The sequence below is a fragment of the Narcine bancroftii genome, chromosome 2 (genome assembly GCF_036971445.1).
Source record: "Narcine bancroftii isolate sNarBan1 chromosome 2, sNarBan1.hap1, whole genome shotgun sequence".
Classification (NCBI taxonomy): Eukaryota; Metazoa; Chordata; class Chondrichthyes; order Torpediniformes; family Narcinidae; genus Narcine; species Narcine bancroftii.
The window spans coordinates 194,933,524-194,956,188 of NC_091470.1; the positions used below are offsets into that span (position 1 = coordinate 194,933,524).

At 48.4% G+C, this 22,665-nt stretch overlaps 1 protein-coding gene across 2 annotated transcripts in view; it reads right to left on the minus strand.

Annotated features, from left to right (window-relative positions):
- slc12a9 (solute carrier family 12 member 9) overlaps positions 1–21,774 on the minus strand; it is a 44,740-nt gene extending 22,966 nt beyond the window's left edge. For both annotated transcript variants that reach the window (XM_069919863.1, XM_069919862.1), the window contains exons 1-3: positions 21,446–21,774; positions 4,079–4,213; positions 3,263–3,406 (exon numbers count right to left, since the gene is read on the minus strand). In XM_069919863.1, the coding sequence (XP_069775964.1) occupies positions 3,263–3,406; positions 4,079–4,213; positions 21,446–21,689 (523 nt within the window). In that variant the 5' untranslated portion in view covers positions 21,690–21,774. The remainder of the gene's footprint in view (positions 1–3,262; positions 3,407–4,078; positions 4,214–21,445) is intronic.
- Between the last annotated feature and the right edge of the window lie 891 nt (positions 21,775–22,665).

A 22,665-nucleotide genomic window follows, 5' to 3' on the forward strand; every position in this document is an offset into this window, starting at 1 on the left:
ATGAAAAGAGACCAGTTACTTATTTTGTAGAATGAGGAGTCAAGATCAAGTTTATTGTCATCCGATTGTACAAGTACAACATGAAAAAACCGTGTTCTCTGATCTTCAGTACAAAACATACAGACAAACAACCAGAAATAACACACTTACAGACAAACAATACACGTGCAAGACAAGTATTCATAGATTCAAGGAATTAAATATTGTTTTGGAAATGAGAGTCTCGGACGGTCAGTGTGAGCGGTTCCTTTGGTCGTTCAGCCTTCTCACTGCCCTTGGGAAGAAGCTGTTCCTTAGCCTGGTGGTGCTGGCTCTGATCCTCCTGTATCTCTTTCCCGACGGGAGCAGTAGAAAGATGCTGTGTGTGGGGGTGGAAGGAGTCGTCGATGATTTTGCGCGCCCTCTTCAGATAACAGTCCCAGTAGATCACATCGATGGGAGGGGCAGGGAGACCCCAGTGATCCTCTCTGCTGCTCTTATGGTCCTGTGGATTGACCTACAATCCATTTCTCTGCAGCGACTGTACCCCACACTATGATGCAGCCGACCAGGACGCTCTCAACAGAGCTCCTGTAGAAGGTTGACATGACGGTGGCCGGTAGCCTTGCCTGCCCAAGTCTTCTCAATTGAACCAGTTGAAGTAAAGAAAAATAGTGGGGAGGTCATGAAGCATATAAGGATAACCGAGGAGGTAGTGATGGCTGTGTTGAAAAAGATAACGGTGGATAAATCTCCGGGACTGGACAAAATATTCACAAGGACACTCAAGGATGCTTGTGGTTAGATAGTGGGGCCATTAACAGAGATATTTAGGATGTCACTGGCCACGGGGGTAGTGCCAAAGGATTGGAGGGTGGCGCATGTGGTTCTGCTGTTTAAGAAAGGGTCCAAATGTAAACCTTGGAATTATAGGCCCGTGAGTCTGATGTCTGTGGTGGGTAAGTTGATGGAAAGTGTTCTGAGGGATGGTATTTACAAATATTTGGAGGTATAGGGATTGATAGGGAGTAATCAGCATGGTTTTGTCAGGGGTAGAACATGCTTGACAAACCAGATTGAGTTTTTCGATGGGGTTACAAAAAAGGTTGATGAAGGGAAAGCTGTGGATGTTGTCTATTTAGACTTTAGTAAAGCTTTTGACAAAGTTCCCCACAGGAGGTTAGGAAAAAAGGTGGAGGCATTAGGTAGTGCCTAATGTAGTGCAATGGATTCAGCAATGGTTGGATGGGAGGTGTCAGAGAGTAGTGGTAGAAAATTGTTTGTCCAATTGGAGGCCGGTGACTAGCGGAGTTCCTCAGGGATCAGTCCTGGGTCCACTATTGTTTGTTATATATATTAACGATCTGGAAGTAGGGGTGGAGAATTGGATAAGCAAGTTTGCGGATGATACAAAGATTGGTGGTGTTGTGGACAGTGAGGAAGATTACCGTAGATTAAAAAGTGATTTAGGAAGGCTGGAGGTGTGGGCTGAGAAATGGCTGATGGAATTTAATACAGATAAGTGTGAGGTGTTACATTTTGGAAAGGCAAAACTAAATAGGACATATGCATTAAATGGTAGGCTATTGAGATGAGCAGAGCAACAAAGGGATTTAGGAGTGATGGTAAATAGTACCCTCAAGGCTGATACTCAGGTAGATGGTGTGGTGAAGAAGGCATTTGGAATGTTGGCCTTCATAAATCGGAGTTTTGAATTCAAGAGTAGGGAGGTTATGATGAAATTGTACAAGGCATTGGTGAGGTCAAATTTGGAGTACTGTGTACAGTTTTGGTCACCAAATTATAGGAAAGATATAAACAAAATAGAGAGAGTGCAGAGAAGGTTCACAAGAATGTTGACAGGATTTCAAGGTTTGAGTTACAGGGAAAGGTTGTGCAGACTAGGGCTTTTTTCTCTGGAGCATAGAAGATTGAGGGGTGACTTGATAGAGGTGTTTAAGATTTTAAAAGGGACAGACAGAGTAAATGTGGATAGGCTTTTTCAATTAAGAGTGGGGGAGATGCAAACTAGAGGGCATGGTTTAAGATTGAAGGGGGAAAATTATAAGGGGAACATGAGGGGAAATTTCTTTACACAAAGGGTTGTAGGGATATGGAATGAGCTTCCGACAGACATGGTCGAGGCAGGATCATTGGTTACATTTAAGGATAATTACATGGAGAGGAGAGGACTGGAAGGGTATGGACCGGGTGCTGGTCAGTGGGACTAGGAGGGTGGGGATTTGTTACGGCATGAACTAGTAGGGCCGAACTGGCCTGTTCTGTTCTGTAAGTGGTTATATGGTTATAAGTGCAGTCGCTGTTGTGCCTTCCTGACAAGTGAGATGTTGAGTGTCCGCGGTAGGTCACCAGTTAAAGTGAACCCCAAGAATCTTGGTGCTCTCTACAATCTCCACAACAGGATCGTTCTTCCCACGGGCAGCGAGAACGCTGAACCACCAAAGGAACTACTCACATGAACATCCGAGACTCTCATATGCACAAAACAACATTTATTTTCTTATATAGATGAATACTCATCCTGCGTATTGCTTGTCTGTGTGTGTGCTATGTTTGGGTGTGTGTCTGCGTGTTTCTTCAGCAAAGGCCAGAGAACGCGGTTTCCTCCAGTTAGACTTGTACAATCAGATGACAATAAACTCTATTTACCCAACACTTGGTCACACTACCGTTTAGTAACAAATGATCACTCCTGCTGTGCAACACGTCTTGTTGATCAGAACATCGTCACAGTGGAACGTTACTGTTCAAAAACATGCTGGGGGCATCAGCCAATTGGGCGGCACAGGCTTGTGGGCCAAAAGGGATTGTTTAAATTTAAATTTTTTAAAAAATTTAGACATACAGCACGGTAACAGGCCCTTTCAACCTGCAAGCCTGTGCCTCCCAATTTACCTACAACCCCGGTACATTTCGAATGGTGGGAGGAAACTGGAGCCCCCACCCCAGGGAAAACCCCCACGCAGATGTGGGGAGAACGTACAAACTCCTTACAGACAGCATAGGACTGGAATCCCACTCGGAGGTGCCGTAACAGCGTTGCCATAACCGCGGTGCCCAATGGGAGCCTAAATTAAAATTTCAATCCCATTCAATTAGGGCCATTTACCCCACGAGTGCGTGGGTTTCCTGCCACGTTCCAAAGATGTACGGGGTTAACAGGTTAATTGGTCATGGCAGTGAAGGCCGGAAGGGCCTGTTATCGTGCTTCAAATGTTAAAAAGAGTGATTCAATCTTTCTTCTCTACGGAGGTGCACTTACCTGCGTTGGGGAGCTCTCCAAATACATCAAGAATAGCCTCCACCAATCCCAGGATGTACACTGCACAGGAGCAAACATTGGCGAGGAAGAACATCAGTCCGATGCTCCCTCCAAACTCTGGACCCAACGTCCGACTGATCATGACTGAAAATCAGATGTAAAGGAAGCCAAGGTTGTGAGATGAGCAACCGCCAACTGCCAAGTTCCATCATTCCTTCACGCCTGCGCTCCAGTCGATTCGTTACAAGAAGGAGGTGAAAGCCGTGGAGAGGGTGCGGCGGAGGTTTCCCGGGTCGTTGCCTGGATTGGAGAACGTGCCTTATGAGGCGAGGTTAGCAGATCTGGGGCTTTTCCCTTGGGAGCGAAGAAGGATGAGAGGAGACTCTGCCCCACGAAACTTGCATCCCACCTTAAGTATTCCTTAGGCCATAGGTGCTCTGTGATCAGTAAAGGGTTGCTTAAGGTGGGATGTGAGTAGAAAGAAAAAGTTTGAAAACCACAGTTTTAATCGTCCCTCATTGATTCATTATGTGCACGGTTTCAGAACTCCAAAGGAAATGGGTCAATGACAATTTTTCTCAAGCAAAATATTTCAGTACAATCGGGTCTAGAGCAGTGATTCTCAACCTTCCCTTCCCATCTTAAGCAATTCCTCACTAATTACAGAGCACCGATGGCACATGGATTACTTCAGGTGGTTTGCGAGTTGAGGGGGAAAAGTCCAAAGACAAAGACAAAGTTGAGGATGGCTGGTCTGGATGACTCAGAGCTTTCAGCCTGATGTGGGACAGTGTGGGATGGGGTCATGAAGGATACAGTAAGCCCCACCGCCTCTCACTGCTCCGTTGGTGGAGATGGCGCAGACCGACAACACCGTCAGGCTAATGATGACGTAGGCCACAACCAGCATCAGCAAGGCCTCGAGGAATCCGGCTTGGCCAATTACAAACCCTGCAGAGAGAGGGAAGGAGGGGATGGAAGGAAGGGGAAGGGAGAGGGGGGAAGAGAGATGAGGAGAGAGAGAGAGAGAGAGAGAGAGAGAGAGATTTCAGGCCTATTGTTAGAGTAGATACATGAGATCACATACAACCCTGAGATTCTTTTTCAGACAGGCCAGGTAGAAATACCACTTATTGGTAGTGCAAAACAAAAACTGTACATAACATATATGTAAACAAATTACATGTAAACAAACTGTGCCATACAGAGAAAAAATAAAGGGCTAAAGAGTCCTTAAATGAGTCCCTGATTGAGTTTGTTGTTGAGGAGTCCACTACCTTTTGCAGGGCTTTACGCTCACGGCTATTGGTGTCCCCGCACCAGACCGTGATGCAGCCGGTCAGCAGTTTCACACAGAGAGAGAGAGAGAGAGAGAGAGAGAGAGAGAGAGAGAGAGAGAGAGAGAGAGAGAGAGAGAGACACCAATCTCCCATTCAGTGAGGCAAGAGCGATATCACTCTAGGCTCTTCAAGTTCAAGTTTATTGGCGTCATCCAAACAGCGATCCTTGATGTAAAAACATGCAAACACACATATGTGGACAGAGCACACATATTTACAAATGATTAATTTGCAGTGCATATATATATATAAATAAAACTGGAATTCACACACCTGGAATTCAAGCGAATAGCAGCCTCAAGCAGCTGGAATTAATATATTGGGGAAAATAAGTTAAAAAGTATGGAAGATTGGCATTCCTCACCATTAGTTCGCCAATTACATAATCTCAACCAACTGGCAATTTCACTTATCTGATGCCCGTAGGCGCCGGATACCAGGGGTTTTACTGTATTGTTAAATAAATATTAGCGTCATGGATGGTCGTTCAGCCTTCTCACTGCCCGTGGGAAGAAGCTGTTCCTCAGCCTGGTGGTGCTGGCTCTGATCCTCCTGCATCTCTTCCCCGATGGGAGCAGCGGGGTGGAAGGGGTCCTCGATGATTTTGATTCAGATAACATCCCAGTAGATCACATCGATGGGAGGGGCAGGGAGACCCCAGTGATCCTCTCTGCCGATCTTATGGTCCTGTGGATTGACCTCTGATCCATTTCTCTGCAGCAACTGTACCCCACACTATGATGCAGCCGGCCAGGATGCTCTCGATAGAGCTCCTGTAGAAGGTTGATGTGACGGTGGCCTTGCCTGCTTCAGTCTTCTCAGGAAGTGCAGTCGCTGTTGTGCCTTCCTGACAAGTGAGGAGATGTTGAGTGTCCACGATAGGTCACTGGTTAAGTGAACTCCAAGAAACTTGGTGCTCTCTGTACATGTAAAACCAGATTAAATAGTATCTCTGCAGATGCACACAGTACACAGCAAATACTGTCTGCAAATAGACTGGAGGTGGGGGAGGAGATAAAGATGCTCTGTGAACAATTTATGCAGTATCTACTGCCTGTGATAAAATCCCTATCAGACTGCACATCAGTGACTCAGTAGAAGAGAGAGTGGAGAGCACCAAGTTCCTTGCGTGACATCGATTCACACCGGTTTTAAATTTCCGCTTTTCTTCACCATAAATTATTTTTGCTGGTTGCTTGAGGCTGCCGGTTACATGAATTCCACACAACAGGGGGTTTAGTTTACATCCAGAGTGTGTGACAAACAGTTTGTTTTTCAGTTATATTGTTGTAACACTATTCCTGCTATCATGAGATATTCCATGGTAATTAGCCCAGCACAAGATACTTTTTATCTTTAATCAGTAACCTTCAGCCAGGAGACTGGTAGGACCTCCGAGCCTCTACTCATCACTTTGTTATGAGCTCAGAGGACCCCAAAACTTTAACTTATCATTAATAACTAACCTAACTTAGCCCTCTTCTAGTTCTAAGTGCACGTGTACGTGAAAGTTTATAAGTTCTTTGGTTCACGGTCGAATCTCACTTCTCATTCCTCCATGTTTATTGGTTGCAGGCAATTCTTACACTGTACACAGAATTTAACATTTATAAAATTCACCAGCCTTTAGTGCTCGAAAGGTAAATGGTTACCGCTCAGGAAGGTTCTTGTCGGTTTTCACAGAGAGATTTGCTGCTCATTGGACACAAACTGATTCCTTCTGATCAGCCACTTCAGTGTCTTGCTGAAGAAACTTGCCCCATCAGGGATTTCCAGATGATAACCTCTTTCTTTCAAGTCACCACAGAGTTCCTTTCTGTTTCCCTTATTTCAAGTTAAGCATTATACAGCCAGTTTTCTCCTCTTGTATGGACCACAAGGGCTTGACCAGGCTGAACTAAGCACTCACAACCTGTCTTCCAAATGGGGTTTTCCAACAAGCTTGCCAGCTTGTCCTGTTCCAATCCCAGCTGCTGCTGACTGTAAAAATGCAGAACTCATCTCTCTCAAAGCCTGTTTTTTCCTCTCTGCTTGCAAAACCACATGACCCTCTTAGAACAGCAACCTCTACTCAGACAGACTGCAGTCAAACCTAACGAGTTCTTTCATCTGTTACTTTTCAAAACAACAATACATTAGTGAAGTCCCTTGAACACTCCCCAAAGCTTTTGCAAAGGCTCTGAGTCACCCTATCTGGCTTGAGCAGAGCTCCAGTATTTTAAATGAGGTCGGTTTTGAAATGTTTGAATGTGACCTACATTAAAAAACCTGCCACATTTTATCTCCCAAAATCATATCTATATTCAATATAAAACACAACATATTCTGTCACAACATTAAAAAATATTTTTTGTCCTTAATCAGTTCGTAACCTTCAGCCTGGAGACTGGCAGGACCTCTGAGCATCTGCTGATTCCTTTACACTGGCTTTTCGAGATTTCAAGTGTTCTTAGTCAGCAAACTGAGTGGTCAATCACAACTCAAATCACTGAAAGATTTTTTAATGGAGGAAAAAAATGAGCATGAGGTGATAGGGTAAATAGCTGGTAAATGATGATTCTTCTTGCAGAGAGCCAGCATGGGCTAGATGACCCAAATGGTCTCTTTATCACAAGATACAGGGGCAGGGTCAGCCCACCGAGTCTGCCCCGCCATTTCAATCATGAACTGATCCATCCTCCCACTCAGCCCCACTTCCCGTAACCCTTGATGCCACGACTAATCAAACATCTGTTGGTCTCTGGCTTGAATATGCCCAATGACCTGGCTTCCACAGCCGCCCGTGGCAACAGGTACCGCAGACTCACAACCCTCTGGCTACAAAAGTGTTTCCCCATCTCTGTCCCAAGCAACACCCCTTGGTGAAGATGGGAGCAAACATTCAGCTAGCGGGATTCCCCCGGCCGCTCCCCCACCCGCAGCAGCTGTTTGAATAAAGTTGTGTTTGAATAAAATGGCAGCATCCTGGAGCAACTCTCCCTGAGTCTCCCTATCCTCGCCTGGTCAGTGTCTTCATTTGTAATAGGTATTTTCTTTTAAGGCTTTATTTGCGAACGTGGGGGGGGGGTTAATTACAATGGTGATACAGTTATCGTAGTGGCTTACTGCCCAAGCAACCGGGTTTTGAATTTAAATGTTGTAAATTACAGAAATTACCTGATAAACATAATTAGAGACTACAATACTGATTTTTTTCCCCCCAAATTACATTGTGCACTGTCTTTTGTCTTTTAAACTGTTTATTCTTAATGAAGGTGAGTTATCAGTATGAGTGAGTCTCAAGCAACTGGAAAATCTGCATTTCCGGCATCCGCAGATTGAGTTAGACAAGTGGGTGGAGGAGGCCAGAACTAGGGGGCATATCTTCAAGATCCAGGGCAGTAGATTGAGGTCAGGGATGCTTTTCCCAGAGGGTGATGTGGAATTCGCTGCCCATTGAAGCAGTAAATGTACTGAAGACCAGGTTGGAGAGGAGGAGAATTAAGGGGTATGGGGAAAAGGCAGGAAGATGGAGATGAGCTGATCTCTACATGGGAGGGACTGGGCGACCACTTCGCTGAGCACCTTTGCTCCCTCCGCATCAGTGTCAGGGATCTCCCACGTCCCACTCCCCTGCTCACGTCGGTCCATGACCCTGAAAAGGCTTACGCTAACCGTTCCTATTGTTGCCGTCACTGAGGAATGCAGTCACAGGGAAAGCCTGGGCAGCTGAGGATTTTATTCCCTGAGAGATTTGATAGAGGTGTACAAAATCACGCAAGCAGGTTTTTTTCCACAGAGGTTAGGCAAGACAAGAACTGGAGGGTGAGATGTTTTAAAAGAATATTAGACAACCTCTGGATTTGAGTGAGTGGCCCTCAGCTGCGGAAACCATCCACAATTTATGTGCAGCGAACACTCCCTCGTGACACCTCCCTAATTATTCAGAGCAGCCAGCGGTGTGACTGTCAGGGAGGCCAGTCACAACGAGGCCATTGAGAGCAACCGACAAAATCCATTCTTGCCTCAGGATGAGATCAGTCACTTGACATTAGTCACGAAACCCCATATTGAGACAGACAGATCCCTGCTGAAGTCCAGGTCAGCATCCATTGTACTCAGGGCTGGGTCTGGTGAATCTCGAATGGATCTGTTGGTAGGCCCTTTGATCGGAGTCCCTGTCAGGCACACGTGAACCAGCACGCAGGACAATAGACACATGTAAGCGGCAGATGCTGGAATTTGGAACAACCAATCAATCTGGAAGGACTCAGCAGGGTCAGTCAGCATCTGTGGAGGGAAGTGATCAGTGCGGTAGTGGAGAGCACTGAGTTCCCTGGAGTTCACATCGTAGGCACACAACATCTCCTCACTTGTCAGGAAGGCGCGGCTGCGCATCCTGGGAAGACTGAGGTGGACAAGGCTACTGGCTACCATCACGTCAACATTCTTCAGAAGCTCTATCGAGACTTGGAGATATTGTCCACTGTTTGTCTTTTCTTAATAAATCCAGTTTCGTCAAGTTTTACTATTTTTGGTACACAGACAACCAATCTGTTTGCTCATAGTTTTGCTATTATCTGATTCCACCTGCATTGAATTCGCCCATCATTATTGAATGAAGATCTACTGGGACCAAATGCCTGAGAGGGTGCACAAAATCAGTGAACCGGTGTGGACTCGAAAGGCCAACATGGCCTGTTTCCGCTCCGTAAATGGTTATATGGTTATGGTTAATGTCCTGGCCAGCTGCATCCCAGTGTAGGCATGGTCACTGTAGAGAAATGGATCGGAGGTCAATCCACAGGACCATAAGAGCGGCAGAGAGGATCACTGGGGTCTCCCTCCCCCCTCCATTGACATGATTTCAGAATCTTGGTTTATGTATAAACTTGAACATTTCGCGTCAGGACCCTTTCTAGAGAAGGATCTCGGGATGAAAATTAGAAACCACAGGCAAGAACCAGGATACTTTACTCCAAGTGATGGGGGCTGGTATGATAGGGACATCTAAAAGACTCCGAGACAGGCATGTGGATGCAAGAAAAACAGTGGGCTATGGGTGTGAACTCGGGAAGGATTAGATTACGTAGGACAGTACAGTACAGGCCCTTTGGTCCACTGTGTTGTGCTGACCCGATAACTTCTCTAACAACTTCCAAGAATTTCCCTACTACACAACCCTCCATTTTCCACGTACCTGTCTAATGGTTACTTAAAGGACCCTACCGTGCTAGCCTCTGCCACCGGCAGTGCCTTCCATGCACCCACCCCTCTCTGTGTGAACAACATTCTTCCCCCTCCCCCCCAGTACTGACTTCCAAGCACCTTCAAACTATGCCCCCTCGTGTTGGCCATTTCAGCCCCAGGGGAAAAAGTTTGTGGGCTGTCCAGACAATCAATGCCTCTCATTGTCTTTATTTTTCCAATGTTTTAAAATGGTTTTTAATAGGAAATACATGAAAGAAACAAAACTTAAAATACAATATCACATCTGTATGTATATTAATATAAAACTTCAAACAGTAAAAATTTGGTTTCCCCCCCCCTCCAATGCACGGGATGAAAATGAAAAATAAATCATGAGTATTGTATGAAAAAACCGCACCTAACCTACTCTAATTTAAAAAAAAATCAGCTGAGCAGCTTGTCCTGAGCAAAAACTGAGCAGTTTTTGAATCCTACCGTCAAAATAAAAAAAAGGTCAAACTATATCTTATCTGGAAGAATAAATACATCTAATCACATTACAAACATCTTCAAATTTCACTGATGCATCAAATATATAATAGCTAATTTTTCTTACTGAACATAATATGTATTAACAAGACATAATATGAGAAAACCATTTAATCACTGTTGGAGCTCGAGAGTCTTTCCATTTGAATACGATGGCTCTTCAAGCCAGCAATGTAGAGAAGGCCACAACCCGTTGAGCAGGTGCAGAAAAATCCCCTACGTCTAGGTCAATAACCCAGAAAAGAGCAGTTATTGGCATCACCTGGAGTAGTGTTGAAAAGATATTTTAAAATTCTTTCCAGTAGTTTTCTAAGGATGGACAAGACCAAAACATAGGTGTCAATGCAGCAATTTCAGATTTGCATGTCACTAATAGAGTATATATTAGAAAAAAAAAATCCAGCCAATTTATCTTTGGACATGTGAACACTTTGAATTGGATTAATGAATGTCGGGCACATATTGAAGACGTCTCATCATCTTGTACACCTCTATCAGGTCATCCCTCAACATCTATTGCTCCAAGGAGAAAAGTTCACTCAACTTACAAGGCGTGTTCTCCAATCTAGGCGACATCCTTGTGAATCTCCTCTGCCCCCTCTCTACAGCATCCACATCATTCCTGCAGTGAGGTGACTGGAATGGAACACAATATTCCAAGCGGGGTTGAACCAAGTATAGTTACCACATAGATTATTATGGAGTCGGTTTAGAGGAGTGGCTCTCAACCTTTTTCCTTCCACTCATATCCCACCTTAAGTAATCCCTAGGCCATCGGTACTCTGTGATTAGTAAGGGATTGCTTAAGGTGGGATATGAGTGGAAAGAAAAAGATTGAAAACCCCTGTTTTAATCATCCCTCATTGACTCGTTTCAGAACTCCAAAGGAAATAGGCGAATGACAATATTTTCTCAAGGAAAATATTTCAGTAAGAATTGGGTCTAGAGCAGGGATTCTCAACCTTCCTTTCCCACTCACACCCCACGTTAGGCAACCCCTTACAGAGCACCGATGGCCTAGGGATTACTTAAAGTGGGATGTGAGTGGGAAGAAAAAGGTTGAGAACCACTGGTTTAGAGCAGAGAATATTACAGCACAGTACAGGCCCTTTGGCCTTCCATGTTGTGTTGACCCATGTATTCCTACCAAAAAAATTTAAACACTTCCTAGCTCGTAACCCTCTATTTTTCTTTCATCCGTGTGCCTAAGAATCTCTTAAATGCCCCTGATGTTCTAGCCTCCACCACCACCCCTGGCGAGGCATTCCAAGCCCCCACAAATCTCTGTTAAAAAACCCACCCCTGACATCTCCCTCCTTTGTGCAAGGTTTACATAGGTCAGCACAACAACAAACTGTGCTAAATGTTCTACATTTAATTAGCAGAGACACATTAAAGCTCTGCTTTCAACGGGGTTAGAGAACAACACTGGAGAAACTCAGCAGGACAAACAGCTACTTTATATAACAAAGATACATCTTTATCAAGGGATAAATTCATTCATCTGCACCCCTCTCACACCCTGACGTGTCTGTCTACGGCCACATGCACTGCCAAACAACGACCACTTGTAAACCGGAGGAACAACCATCTGGACACTCTCGAGCCAGATGGCATTAACCTCAAATTCTCTGGGATTCCCCGTTCTCCCTCCCTTCCCCATCCCTCTGTTTCCTTTCCTCCAGCTCTCCACCCCCCCACCCCCCTCTCCACTCACAGAGTCATCCCCCCTCCCACCACTTCCCAGCTTTTTTCTCCAGCGCTCAAGAGGGAAAACAAACATGATTGTAGTAAATATACAGAAGTGCTGGAGAAACTCAGCAAGTCCCACAGTGTCCGGAGGAGGCAAAGAAGGAATGGGTGATGAAAGGTAGAGGAGTGGGATTGTGGCTAGCACTATAGGCTGAAGGCAGAGTTCATGCGGTTGTGACTACCTGCTAGATGTCTTGATCAATATTCATCCCTGAAGCAAATCAGCATCACATGGGTGCCAACAACTGGCTCGATAAGGAAGTTTGCACCTGTGGCAGGATGTAATGACTTCACATGCAGAACAAGAGCAGTTCTGCCAACTCTCAGTAGTATATATTCGCACGCGCGCGCGCGCGCGCACACACACACACACACACACACACACACACACACACACACACACACACACACACACACACACACACACACACACACACACACACACACACACACACACACACACACGCTCCACAGAGCTCTCTCAACCTCTGACAAAGAGGAGGGCCTCATGACGCAGGTTTGGAGCTCTGCACTCCCTAAACGTTCGCCGTTGCCCATTCAAACTGCGCTGGCCCTCTGAAGGCACCTCAATGGCTGAGAAGGCGTCTAAGCAGTACGGAAAGGTGCTAGGGAAATGCACACTTTCTTGTGGGAGATCGATTAGCTCGATGACAACAACCTTGCATGCAATGTTAGCAAAGCCAAGGAGCTGATTGTGGACTTCAGGAGGGGGAAATCAGAACACGATCCAGTCCTCATCGAGGGCTCAGCAATGGAGAGGGTCAAGAACTTCAAATTCCTGGGTGTCAACATCTCTGAAGACCTGACCCGAAGCCTCCACGTCGATGCAATCGTGAAGAAGGCTTGCCAGCGGCTACAGTTCTTGAGGAGTTTGAGGAGATTCGGTACGTCACCAAAGACACTTACAAACTTCTATAGATGCACCGTGGGGAGCATTCTGACTGGCTGCGTCATTGTCTGGTTCAGAGGTACCAACACACAGGACAGGAAAAGGCAGCAGAGTTGTTAACTCGGCCTTCAACATCACGGAGATCAGTCTTCAATCCATTGAGGACATCTACAAGAGGCGGGGTCTGAAGAAAGCAGCCTCTATCCCAGTGGTTCTCAACCTTTTTCTTTCCAATCATCCCACTTTGAGTAATCCCTAGGCCATCGGTGCTCTGTGATTAGAACGGTATTGCTTAAGGTGGGATGTGGGTGGGAAGAAAAAGTTTGAAACCCACTGTTTTAATCGTACTTCATTGACTTGTTATGTGCACGGTTTCAGAACTCCAAAGGAAATGGGCCAATGACAATTTTTCTCAAGCAAAATATTTCAGTCACAATTGGGTCTAGAGCACTGATTTTCAACCTTCCCTTCCCACCCACATCCCACCTTAAGCAACCCCTTACTAATCACAGAGCTTCGATGTCAGAGAGAATACTTAAAGTGGGATATGAATGGAGAGAGAAAGGTTGAGAACCACTGGTCTACCCCCACCACCCAGGCCATGCCCTCTTCACCCTGCTACCATCATTAAGGAAGTACTGGAGCCTGAAGACACAAGGACAGCTCCTTCCCCTCCGCCATCAGATTCCTGAACGGACAACGACCCACAGGCATGGCCTCACCAACGACCCACAGGCATGGGCTCACCAACGACCCACAGGCATGGGCTCACCAACGACCCACAGGCATGGGCTCACCAACGACCCACAGGCATGGGCTCACCAACGACCCACAGGCATGGGCTCACCAACGACCCACAGGCATGGGCTCACCAACGACCCACAGGCATGGGCTCACCAACGACCCACAGGCATGGGCTCACCAACGACCCACAGGCATGGGCTCACCAACGACCCACAGGCATGGCCTCACCAACGACCCACAGGCATGGCCTCACCAACGACCCACAGGCATGGCCTCACCAACGACCCACAGGCATGGCCTCACCAACGACCCACAGGCATGGCCTCACCAACGACCCACAGGCATGGCCTCACCAACGACCCACAGGCATGGCCTCACCAACGACCCACAGGCATGGCCTCACCAACGACCCACAGGCATGGCCTCACCAACGACCCACAGGCATGGCCTCACCAACGACCCACAGGCATGGCCTCACCAACGACCCACAGGCATGGCCTCACCAACGACCCACAGGCATGGCCTCACCAACGACCCACAGGCATGGCCTCACCAACGACCCACAGGCATGGCCTCACCAACGACCCACAGGCATGGCCTCACCAACGACCCACAGGCATGGCCTCACCAACGACCCACAGGCATGGCCTCACCAACGACCCACAGGCATGGCCTCACCAACGACCCACAGGCATGGCCTCACCAACGACCCACAGGCATGGCCTCACCAACGACCCACAGGCATGGCCTCACCAACGACCCACAGGCATGGCCTCACCAACGACCCACAGGCATGGCCTCACCAACGACCCACAGGCATGGCCTCACCAACGACCCACAGGCATGGCCTCACCAACGACCCACAGGCATGGCCTCACCAACGACCCACAGGCATGGCCTCACCAACGACCCACAGGCATGGCCTCACCAACGACCCACAGGCATGGCCTCACCAACGACCCACAGGCATGGCCTCACCAACGACCCACAGGCATGGCCTCACCAACGACCCACAGGCATGGCCTCACCAACGACCCACAGGCATGGCCTCACCAACGACCCACAGGCATGGCCTCACCAACGACCCACAGGCATGGCCTCACCAACGACCCACAGGCATGGCCTCACCAACGACCCACAGGCATGGCCTCACCAACGACCCACAGGCATGGCCTCACCAACGACCCACAGGCATGGCCTCACCAACGACCCACAGGCATGGCCTCACCAACGACCCACAGGCATGGCCTCACCAACGACCCACAGGCATGGCCTCACCAACGACCCACAGGCATGGCCTCACCAACGACCCACAGGCATGGCCTCACCAACGACCCACAGGCATGGCCTCACCAACGACCCACAGGCATGGCCTCACCAACGACCCACAGGCATGGCCTCACCAACGACCCACAGGCATGGCCTCATTTTCTCTTCTTTTGCACTAATTTACATTTAAAGTGTAATTTATAGCAAATCTGCACCTGTAATATTCACAAGACAACGGAACAGAAGAAGGCCACTCGGCCCATTGAGTCTGTTCTATAAATCTACACTAAGCTACTCTACACTAGTTCCAATTTCCAGCCTTTTCCCCATATCCCTCGATGCCCTCACTAATGAGATACTTGTCTATTTCTTGTTTAAATACTCCCAGTGATCTGGCTTTCACTGCTGAACGTGGCAACGGTTCCACAGATTCACGACCCTCTGGCTAAAGAAGTTCTTCCTAATCTCTGTTTTATATGGATAACCTCTAATTTTCTCCTTGTCTCACCAAGGGAAACATCTTACCCACATCCACCCTATCTAAACCTTTCAAAATATAAAATGCCTCTATGAGATCGCCTCTCATTCTCCTCTACTCTAATGAATACAACCCAAGAGCTGCCAAATATTGCTGCAATTTTGTGAGCATATTCACAACAATACATTCAACTTCTGATTTGACATTAAAATCCCACTTGAGGTGGGAGGAGGGATAGCAACACTAAGGGAAGTCTGTACAGAGTCCTAGCACAATTGGGATTCTGCATGGATGGAAATTAGTAACTAAACGTTTGACAATTTAAATGCTCTATCCGCACTGCTCCAATTGCCAAATTATGGCAAGATTATAGAGGCTGGAAAAGGATCAAGAGGATGGCAGCAGAAACAGTCATCAGGAAAGGACGTCAAAACAGAGATGCTGGAGCAACTCAGCCAGTCTCGCAGCATCCACAGAAGGTGAAGGTACATCACAGATGTTTCGGGCATGAGCCCTTTCTCAAGGTGTAAGTGAAAAGCAGCAACTCCGATAATCCAAAATCGGATTCTCTGAAATCCTCAGTTATCCAAACTTTTTTCTGAGTCGAACTGACTGGGGAAGCAACGGACCTTGGGGTCACAGGCAGGAGCGGGGACCCTCGGGCAGGAGCAGACCTCAGGCTCCCAGGCAGGAGCGGGAACCCCCAGGCTCCCGGGCAGGAGTAGGGACCCTTGGGCAGGACCGGGGACCCTTGGGCTCCCGGGCAGGAGCGGGGACCCTCGGGCCCATGGGTAAGAGCTGGGCCTCGGTGGGGAGGTGTGGGTGATTGGCAGAGGCCAGCATTTTATTTTGGTGAGAATTAAACATTATTTTATTGATTAAAAACCCTTCCCTTGCTGTTTGTTGTTTAAACACTGTTACAAGTGATTTGCGATTGTTACTGGACTTTTTTTTTAAAAATGACCAGTTCTCTAAAAAGACCGTTTATCCAAAATGGGCCTGGTCCCGACCGCACTGGATAATTGGAGTTGTACTGCAGTTAGATATGGATGGGATAGATGAAAGGTGAGAATTGACTGGGGGAAGTTTGGCCTTGTGAATGCAGAGCTGGCCAGCAGGGAGGTGGAGGTCATAGGGAAAGATGTGGGGTTGGGGGGGGGGGGGGGGGGAAGATGTTAATGCCATCCGGTTGGAGGGGGCCCAGACTGAAGACGAGGTGTTGTTTCTCCAATTTGCTGGTGCTCTCAGTCTGGCCGTGCACGAGGCCATGGACAGATAATGCCAGTAAGGGAACAGGGACGGGGAATTGAAATGGGGGGGGAGGGGAGCCCACTGGGAGATCTCTGAGATAGCAGTGGACAGAGCTGAGGTGCTCAACGAAGCAATCCCCCAGTCTGCACCCCCGTCTCTCCGATGTAGAGCACCGGATGCTGTAGACGACCCCTTCAGATTCACAAGTGTGGCTTCACTTGAAAGGGCTGTGGGGGGGGGGGGGGTGCCCGAATGGCAGTGAGGGGCAAGTGATCACAGGGGAAGGGTTCACAGACTTACGGGGCAAGGTTTAAGATGAAAGAAGAACAGATTAAGGGAGGCCGGAGGGGCAACCTTCCACAGAGGCTGCTGGGACAAGAAAACAGGCAGCTAAGGGTGAGTGCAGTCACAATGTTCAAAAAGCATTTAGACAGGCAGGGATAGGAAAGTTTTAAGACAGTAAGAGGCAGGTGGTTCAGCCCATGTAAAAGTTTACCCCCAATTTTTGGACCAAAAACCTGGTATTTTCCACATATTGCGAAGCAATAAAAGAATCTTGAATTGTCATTGGAACTTTGAGTTGCAAAGGGATCTTGTTGCAACATACAAGATTTGGACAGAACTAGGCAGAGTAGATGCAGGGAAAACATTGCTGGTGTTACTGGAAGTCCAGAACAAGAAGTCACAATCTAATGATTAGAGTCTATCATTTAGGATGGAGATGAGCAAACTTTGTCACTTGGTAAGCTGTGAACTTGTGGAACTTCTGACCTGTTCAGCTGCTCCCATTGGGGGAAGAGATACAGGAGGATCAGAGCCAGCACCACCAGGCTGAGAAACAGCTTCATTCCACGGGGAGAAATGACCAAAGGAACCGCTCACACTAACCCTCCAAGACATATTTACAAAGTGATATTTATTTCTATAGCTGAACACTTGTCCTGCAATGTGTATTGTTTGCCTATACATGTGTTAAATTTGGCTGTGTTGTCTGCATGTTTTGCACCAACTGGAGAAGGCTGTTTCATCAGGTGGCACGTACAATTGGATCAAAGGAGCTGATAAATGACTTCAAGAAGGGAAAACCAGAGGTGTACAACACAGTGATCGTTGGGGAAAATCAGAGCTGGAGAGGGTGAACAAATTTAAGTTCTTGGGAGTCACCAACTTGGAGGACCATTCCTGGACCCAACACACTAACAGCATCATGAAGAAAGCACATCAGCACCTCCACTTCCTCAGGAGTTTGTGGAGGTTCGGTATGACATCAGAAACCCTGGCAAACTTCTACAGAGATGCAGCGGAAAGTGTGTTGATCGGCTGCATCACAGTCTGATATGGGGGAGAGGGGGGAAATGCCAATACCCCTGGGCAAAAACTCCTGGAAAAGGTAGAGCCCAGGAAATCACAGGCAAAACCCTACCCCACCGTCTGTGGGGAAAGCTGCCGTCGGAGAGCAGCAACGATCATCAAGGGACCCCCCCCCCCCACCCAGTACACGCTCTGTTCTCGCTGTTGCCATCAGGAAAGAGGTGTCGGGGCCACAAGACTCACAACCACCAGGTTCAGGAACAGATGCTCCCCCTCCACCATCAGACTCCTCAATGACAAACTCGATCAGGGACTTGTATACAGAATGGACTTGCACGCTATTGATTTTGTTCCTCTCTATATTGCAGTCAGTTTGTTTACGTGTCCACTGCGTACAGGTTTTTTTTTGCACTACCAATAAGCGGAAATTCTGCAGGAGAAAAGGAACTCAGGGTCGTATGTGATGCCACATATGTACTCTGATAACAAATCCGAAATGATAATAAACTTGAGAGGGGCGTTGAGGCCAATTTCATTGTGGACATCCTAAAAAGAGTTGGAAGCCACACCTGGGGCTGTAATGAGAGGGTTAAAACCAGATCTTTCTGTTTAGAAGAGTAGTCAGCTAGCTCACAGACTCCAAATTAACTAGATAAGCAAGAAGCAGTCCAGATTCCTGTGGTCCATTAGGGCCTTCAAACCTGCAGACCAGGAATGTCCACATGATAATATGAGATTGTTTTTTGGGGAAAATCGAGATTGGATAACAATGCGAGACTTGTTTTTTTTCCATGAAGAATTTGTTAGCTTTAAGGGATACAGCCAATTAGTATGTGCAGATTAGGAAAGAAGGGCAGGCTCTTTGATTGTACAAAGGTGGAGGGGCAGGATAAAGGAGGAGAGGCTGCACGACATTTAGGAGGATGGGCAGAGAAGGGTGGTGCGGTTGGCGAAACGCCTTCACAGCGCCAGCGATCAGGACCGGGGTCCAAGTCTGTAAGGAGTTTGTACGTTCTCCCCGTGTCTGCGTGGGCTTCCTCCGGGGGCTCCGGTTTCCTCCCACCTTTCAAAACATCGTAGGGGTTGGAGGTCATTTGGGTGTAGTTGGGTGGGTCTGTCTAACTTTTAAAGTGGCAAATGAAATTCAGTGTTGGAAAGTGAACGGTCATGCCCTTGGGACGAGGAAATAAACAGGCAGACTCTTATTTGGGTGGGAGAGAATTCAAAATTCGGAGATGTGAAAGACTTGGGAGTCCTCGTGCGGGATACTCTAAATATTGACCTCCAGCTTGAGTCGGTGGTGAAGGCAAATGCAATATTGGCGTGCATCTCTAGAGGAATAGAATACAAGAGTAGGGAATGTGATGTTGAGGCTTTATGAGGCCTCATGGAGGGTGGGTAAGTTTTGGGTTCCTTACTTAAGGATTTGCTGGCGGTGGAGAGGGTTCACAAAAATTATTCCTGGAATGAAGGGATGCTCGGACTGGACTCCTTGGAGAGGGGAACCTCAGAAGTATTTTGAACGTTGAAAGGCCTGGACAGAGTAGATGTGGTAATGTTGTTACCCATGGTAGGGGAGTCTAGGACAAGAGGGCACAACTTCAGGATTGAAGGGTGCCTGTTTAAAACAGAAGAATTTCTTTAGCCAGAGGGCAGCGAACCTGTGGGATTTGATACCACAGGTGGCTGTGGGGAGGCAGAGATTGATAGGTATTTGAATAGGCAAGGTCAGAGGAGACAGGGGCTGAGTGGATCAGCTCACAGTGGAATGGCCGATATCTGCTCCTGTATCTGATGGTCTATTAACCAAGTGTGAGCAAGTTCTTTGGACTTCTCTTGGCACCAGAATCTGTAATCGGTGACCATGAGTTCCGAAACCATCCAAGCCAGCCATTGTAAACCAGGGTCCCCGTGAGCAGAAGAGTGTTAGACTTGCTGTTTATTGATTGTTATACTGCATTTTTGTGGCCCATGAACCCAATTGACCCACAACGTTTCGGAAACCAAAGCCCCCCCGGGAAAACTCACGCGGTCACGGAGAGAAAGTACAAACTCTACAAGACTAATATGGATTGTATTATTTGTTAATACTAATTAAATACCCCGGTACATCCTTGGTAAATACACAAAAATGCTGGAGAACCTCAGCAGGTCTCACAGTGTCCACAGGAAGCAAAGTGTAACTGACATTTCGGGCAAAAGCCCTTCGTCAGTGAATCTTTGCCTCCTGTGGACGGTGTGGGACTGGCCGAGTTTCCTCCTGCAACATTTGTGCATTCACCTGCAGAATTTCCTGTTTCACCCTAGTTATGCCCTTGAAGTGCCCCGTCTCCCTCATTAATCCAAATCCTCAAATAAAACCCAATTTGATTGATCTTGTTACATGTGACTGGAAGAGGGAGAGAAAGCAGGAACTGGAGTTGCACAATCAGCTACGAGCGGCGGTAACGTGGACCTCGGACCTTTTCTTGGTTCAGACGAGGGAAAAAGTTACAACCCAAAGGACTTCAAACCGTACATCCTTCATTTGCAGTAAGTGAAGCACGAAAATTTGTAGACACCGTGATTGAAGTATAAACACCATGTTGGAGAAACTCAGCAGGCCAAACAGTGTTGCAAAGGTAAAGATACATCACTGACGTTTCGGGCTTGAGCCCTTTGTCAAGATATCCCATTGGAATGTTTAAACAAAAGGAGGGTCAAATATTTAATAAAAAAAAACAGATTAAAAGATGCTACATTATTTATTAAGTGGTGCAAAAATGTAACCCACTCTTTTATAAGACCCAGGAGCAGAAAATAGGCTGCTCAGCCCATCAAGTCTGCCCCACCACCCAATCGTGAGCTGAGCCATCCCCCCCACCCCAGTCCTGGCCTTCTTCCCATAACCTTTGGTGCCCTGGCTCATCAAGACCCTGTCCATCTCCTGCCTTAAACACACCCAGTGACCGGGTCTCCACCACCGCCCGCGGTAACAAATTCTGCAGGTTTGCCGCCCTCCCGGCTGAAGAAATCCCTCCAAGCAGATGCCCTTCCACCCTGAAGTTGAGCCCTCTAGTCCCAGACTCTGCCGCCGCCTTTCCACACCTACTCTGTCCATGTTCAAAATGTTCCAAAGATTCCTCCCCCCCTAAATTCCAACGAGTACAGGCCAAGAGCCATCAAACACTCCTCATATAACCCTTTCATCCCAGAATTGCCCTTGTGATCCTCCTCTGGACGCTCTCCAACATCAACACATCCTTTTCAGCATCACATCCCTGCTCCTCTATTCCATGATTCAACCTGCAGGAGAGCTTGAGATAGTTGACACTGAAGTCCACAATTTAATCCCTGGGTGTGCAAGAAGACAGGTCACAGCGCGTTAACCATTCAATCCGCTCCCATGAATCGGAAGATGAAAGCCTTACCAACTCTCATGAAGATTACAATGCTGAACATGGACAGGACGGTCGGGACCACGACCCCGAAGAATGTCGAAAGCTTTCGGCTGTCGTCAGGCCCCGAGCCGCCGCTGCTGCAGATAGACACCTCCTGCGTGGGGCCAGCGCCGCAGCTCTCCGCGAATCCCCCGCCGGCCACGTTGTACAGCCGGTAGTTCAACAGCGGCGACGTCTCGCTGGACATGGTGCCTTCAACCACCGGAGCACTCATGCAGCAGGGAGAGGCAGAGGAGGAGAAAGGGGGTGGAGAGAGATATAGAGGGTGGAGAGAGAGAGAGCGGGGGGTGGAGAGAGAGGGTGGAGAGAGAGAGAGAGGGTGGAGAGAGAGAGAGGGGGGGGTGGAGAGAGGGGGGGTGGAGAGAGGGGGGGGTGGAGAGAGGGGGGGGTGGAGAGAGGGGGGGGTGGAGAGAGGGGGGGGTGGAGAGAGGGGGGGGTGGAGAGAGGGGGGGTGCAGAGAGGGGGGGGGTGGAGAGAGGGGGGGGTGGAGAGAGGGGGGGGTGGAGAGAGGGGGGGGTGGAGAGAGGGGGGGGTGGAGAGAGGGGGGGGTGGAGAGAGGGGGGGGTGGAGAGAGGGGGGGTGCAGAGAGAGGGGGGGTTCAGAGAGAGGGGGGGTGCAGAGAGAGGGGGGGTGCAGAGAGAGGGGGGTGCAGAGAGAGGGGGGTGCAGAGAGAGAGGGGGTGCAGAGAGAGAGGGGGTGCAGAGAGAGAGGGGGTGCAGAGAGAGAGGGGGTGCAGAGAGAGAGGGGGTGCAGAGAGAGAGGGGGGTGCAGAGAGAGAGGGGTGCAGAGAGAGAGGGGTGCAGAGAGAGAGGGGTGCAGAGAGAGAGGGGTGCAGAGAGAGAGGGGGTGCAGAGAGAGAGAGGGGGTGCAGAGAGAGAGAGGGGGTGCAGAGAGAGAGAGGGGGTGCAGAGAGAGAGAGGGGGTGCAGAGAGAGAGAGGGGGTGCAGAGAGAGAGAGGGGGTGCAGAGAGAGAGAGGGGGTGCAGAGAGAGAGAGAGGGGGTGCAGAGAGAGAGAGAGGGGGTGCAGAGAGAGAGAGGGGGTGCAGAGAGAGAGAGGGGGTGCAGAGAGAGAGAGGGGGTGCAGAGAGAGAGAGGGGGTGCAGAGAGAGAGAGGGGGTGCAGAGAGAGAGAGGGGGTGCAGAGAGAGAGAGGGGGTGCAGAGAGAGAGAGGGGGTGCAGAGAGAGAGAGG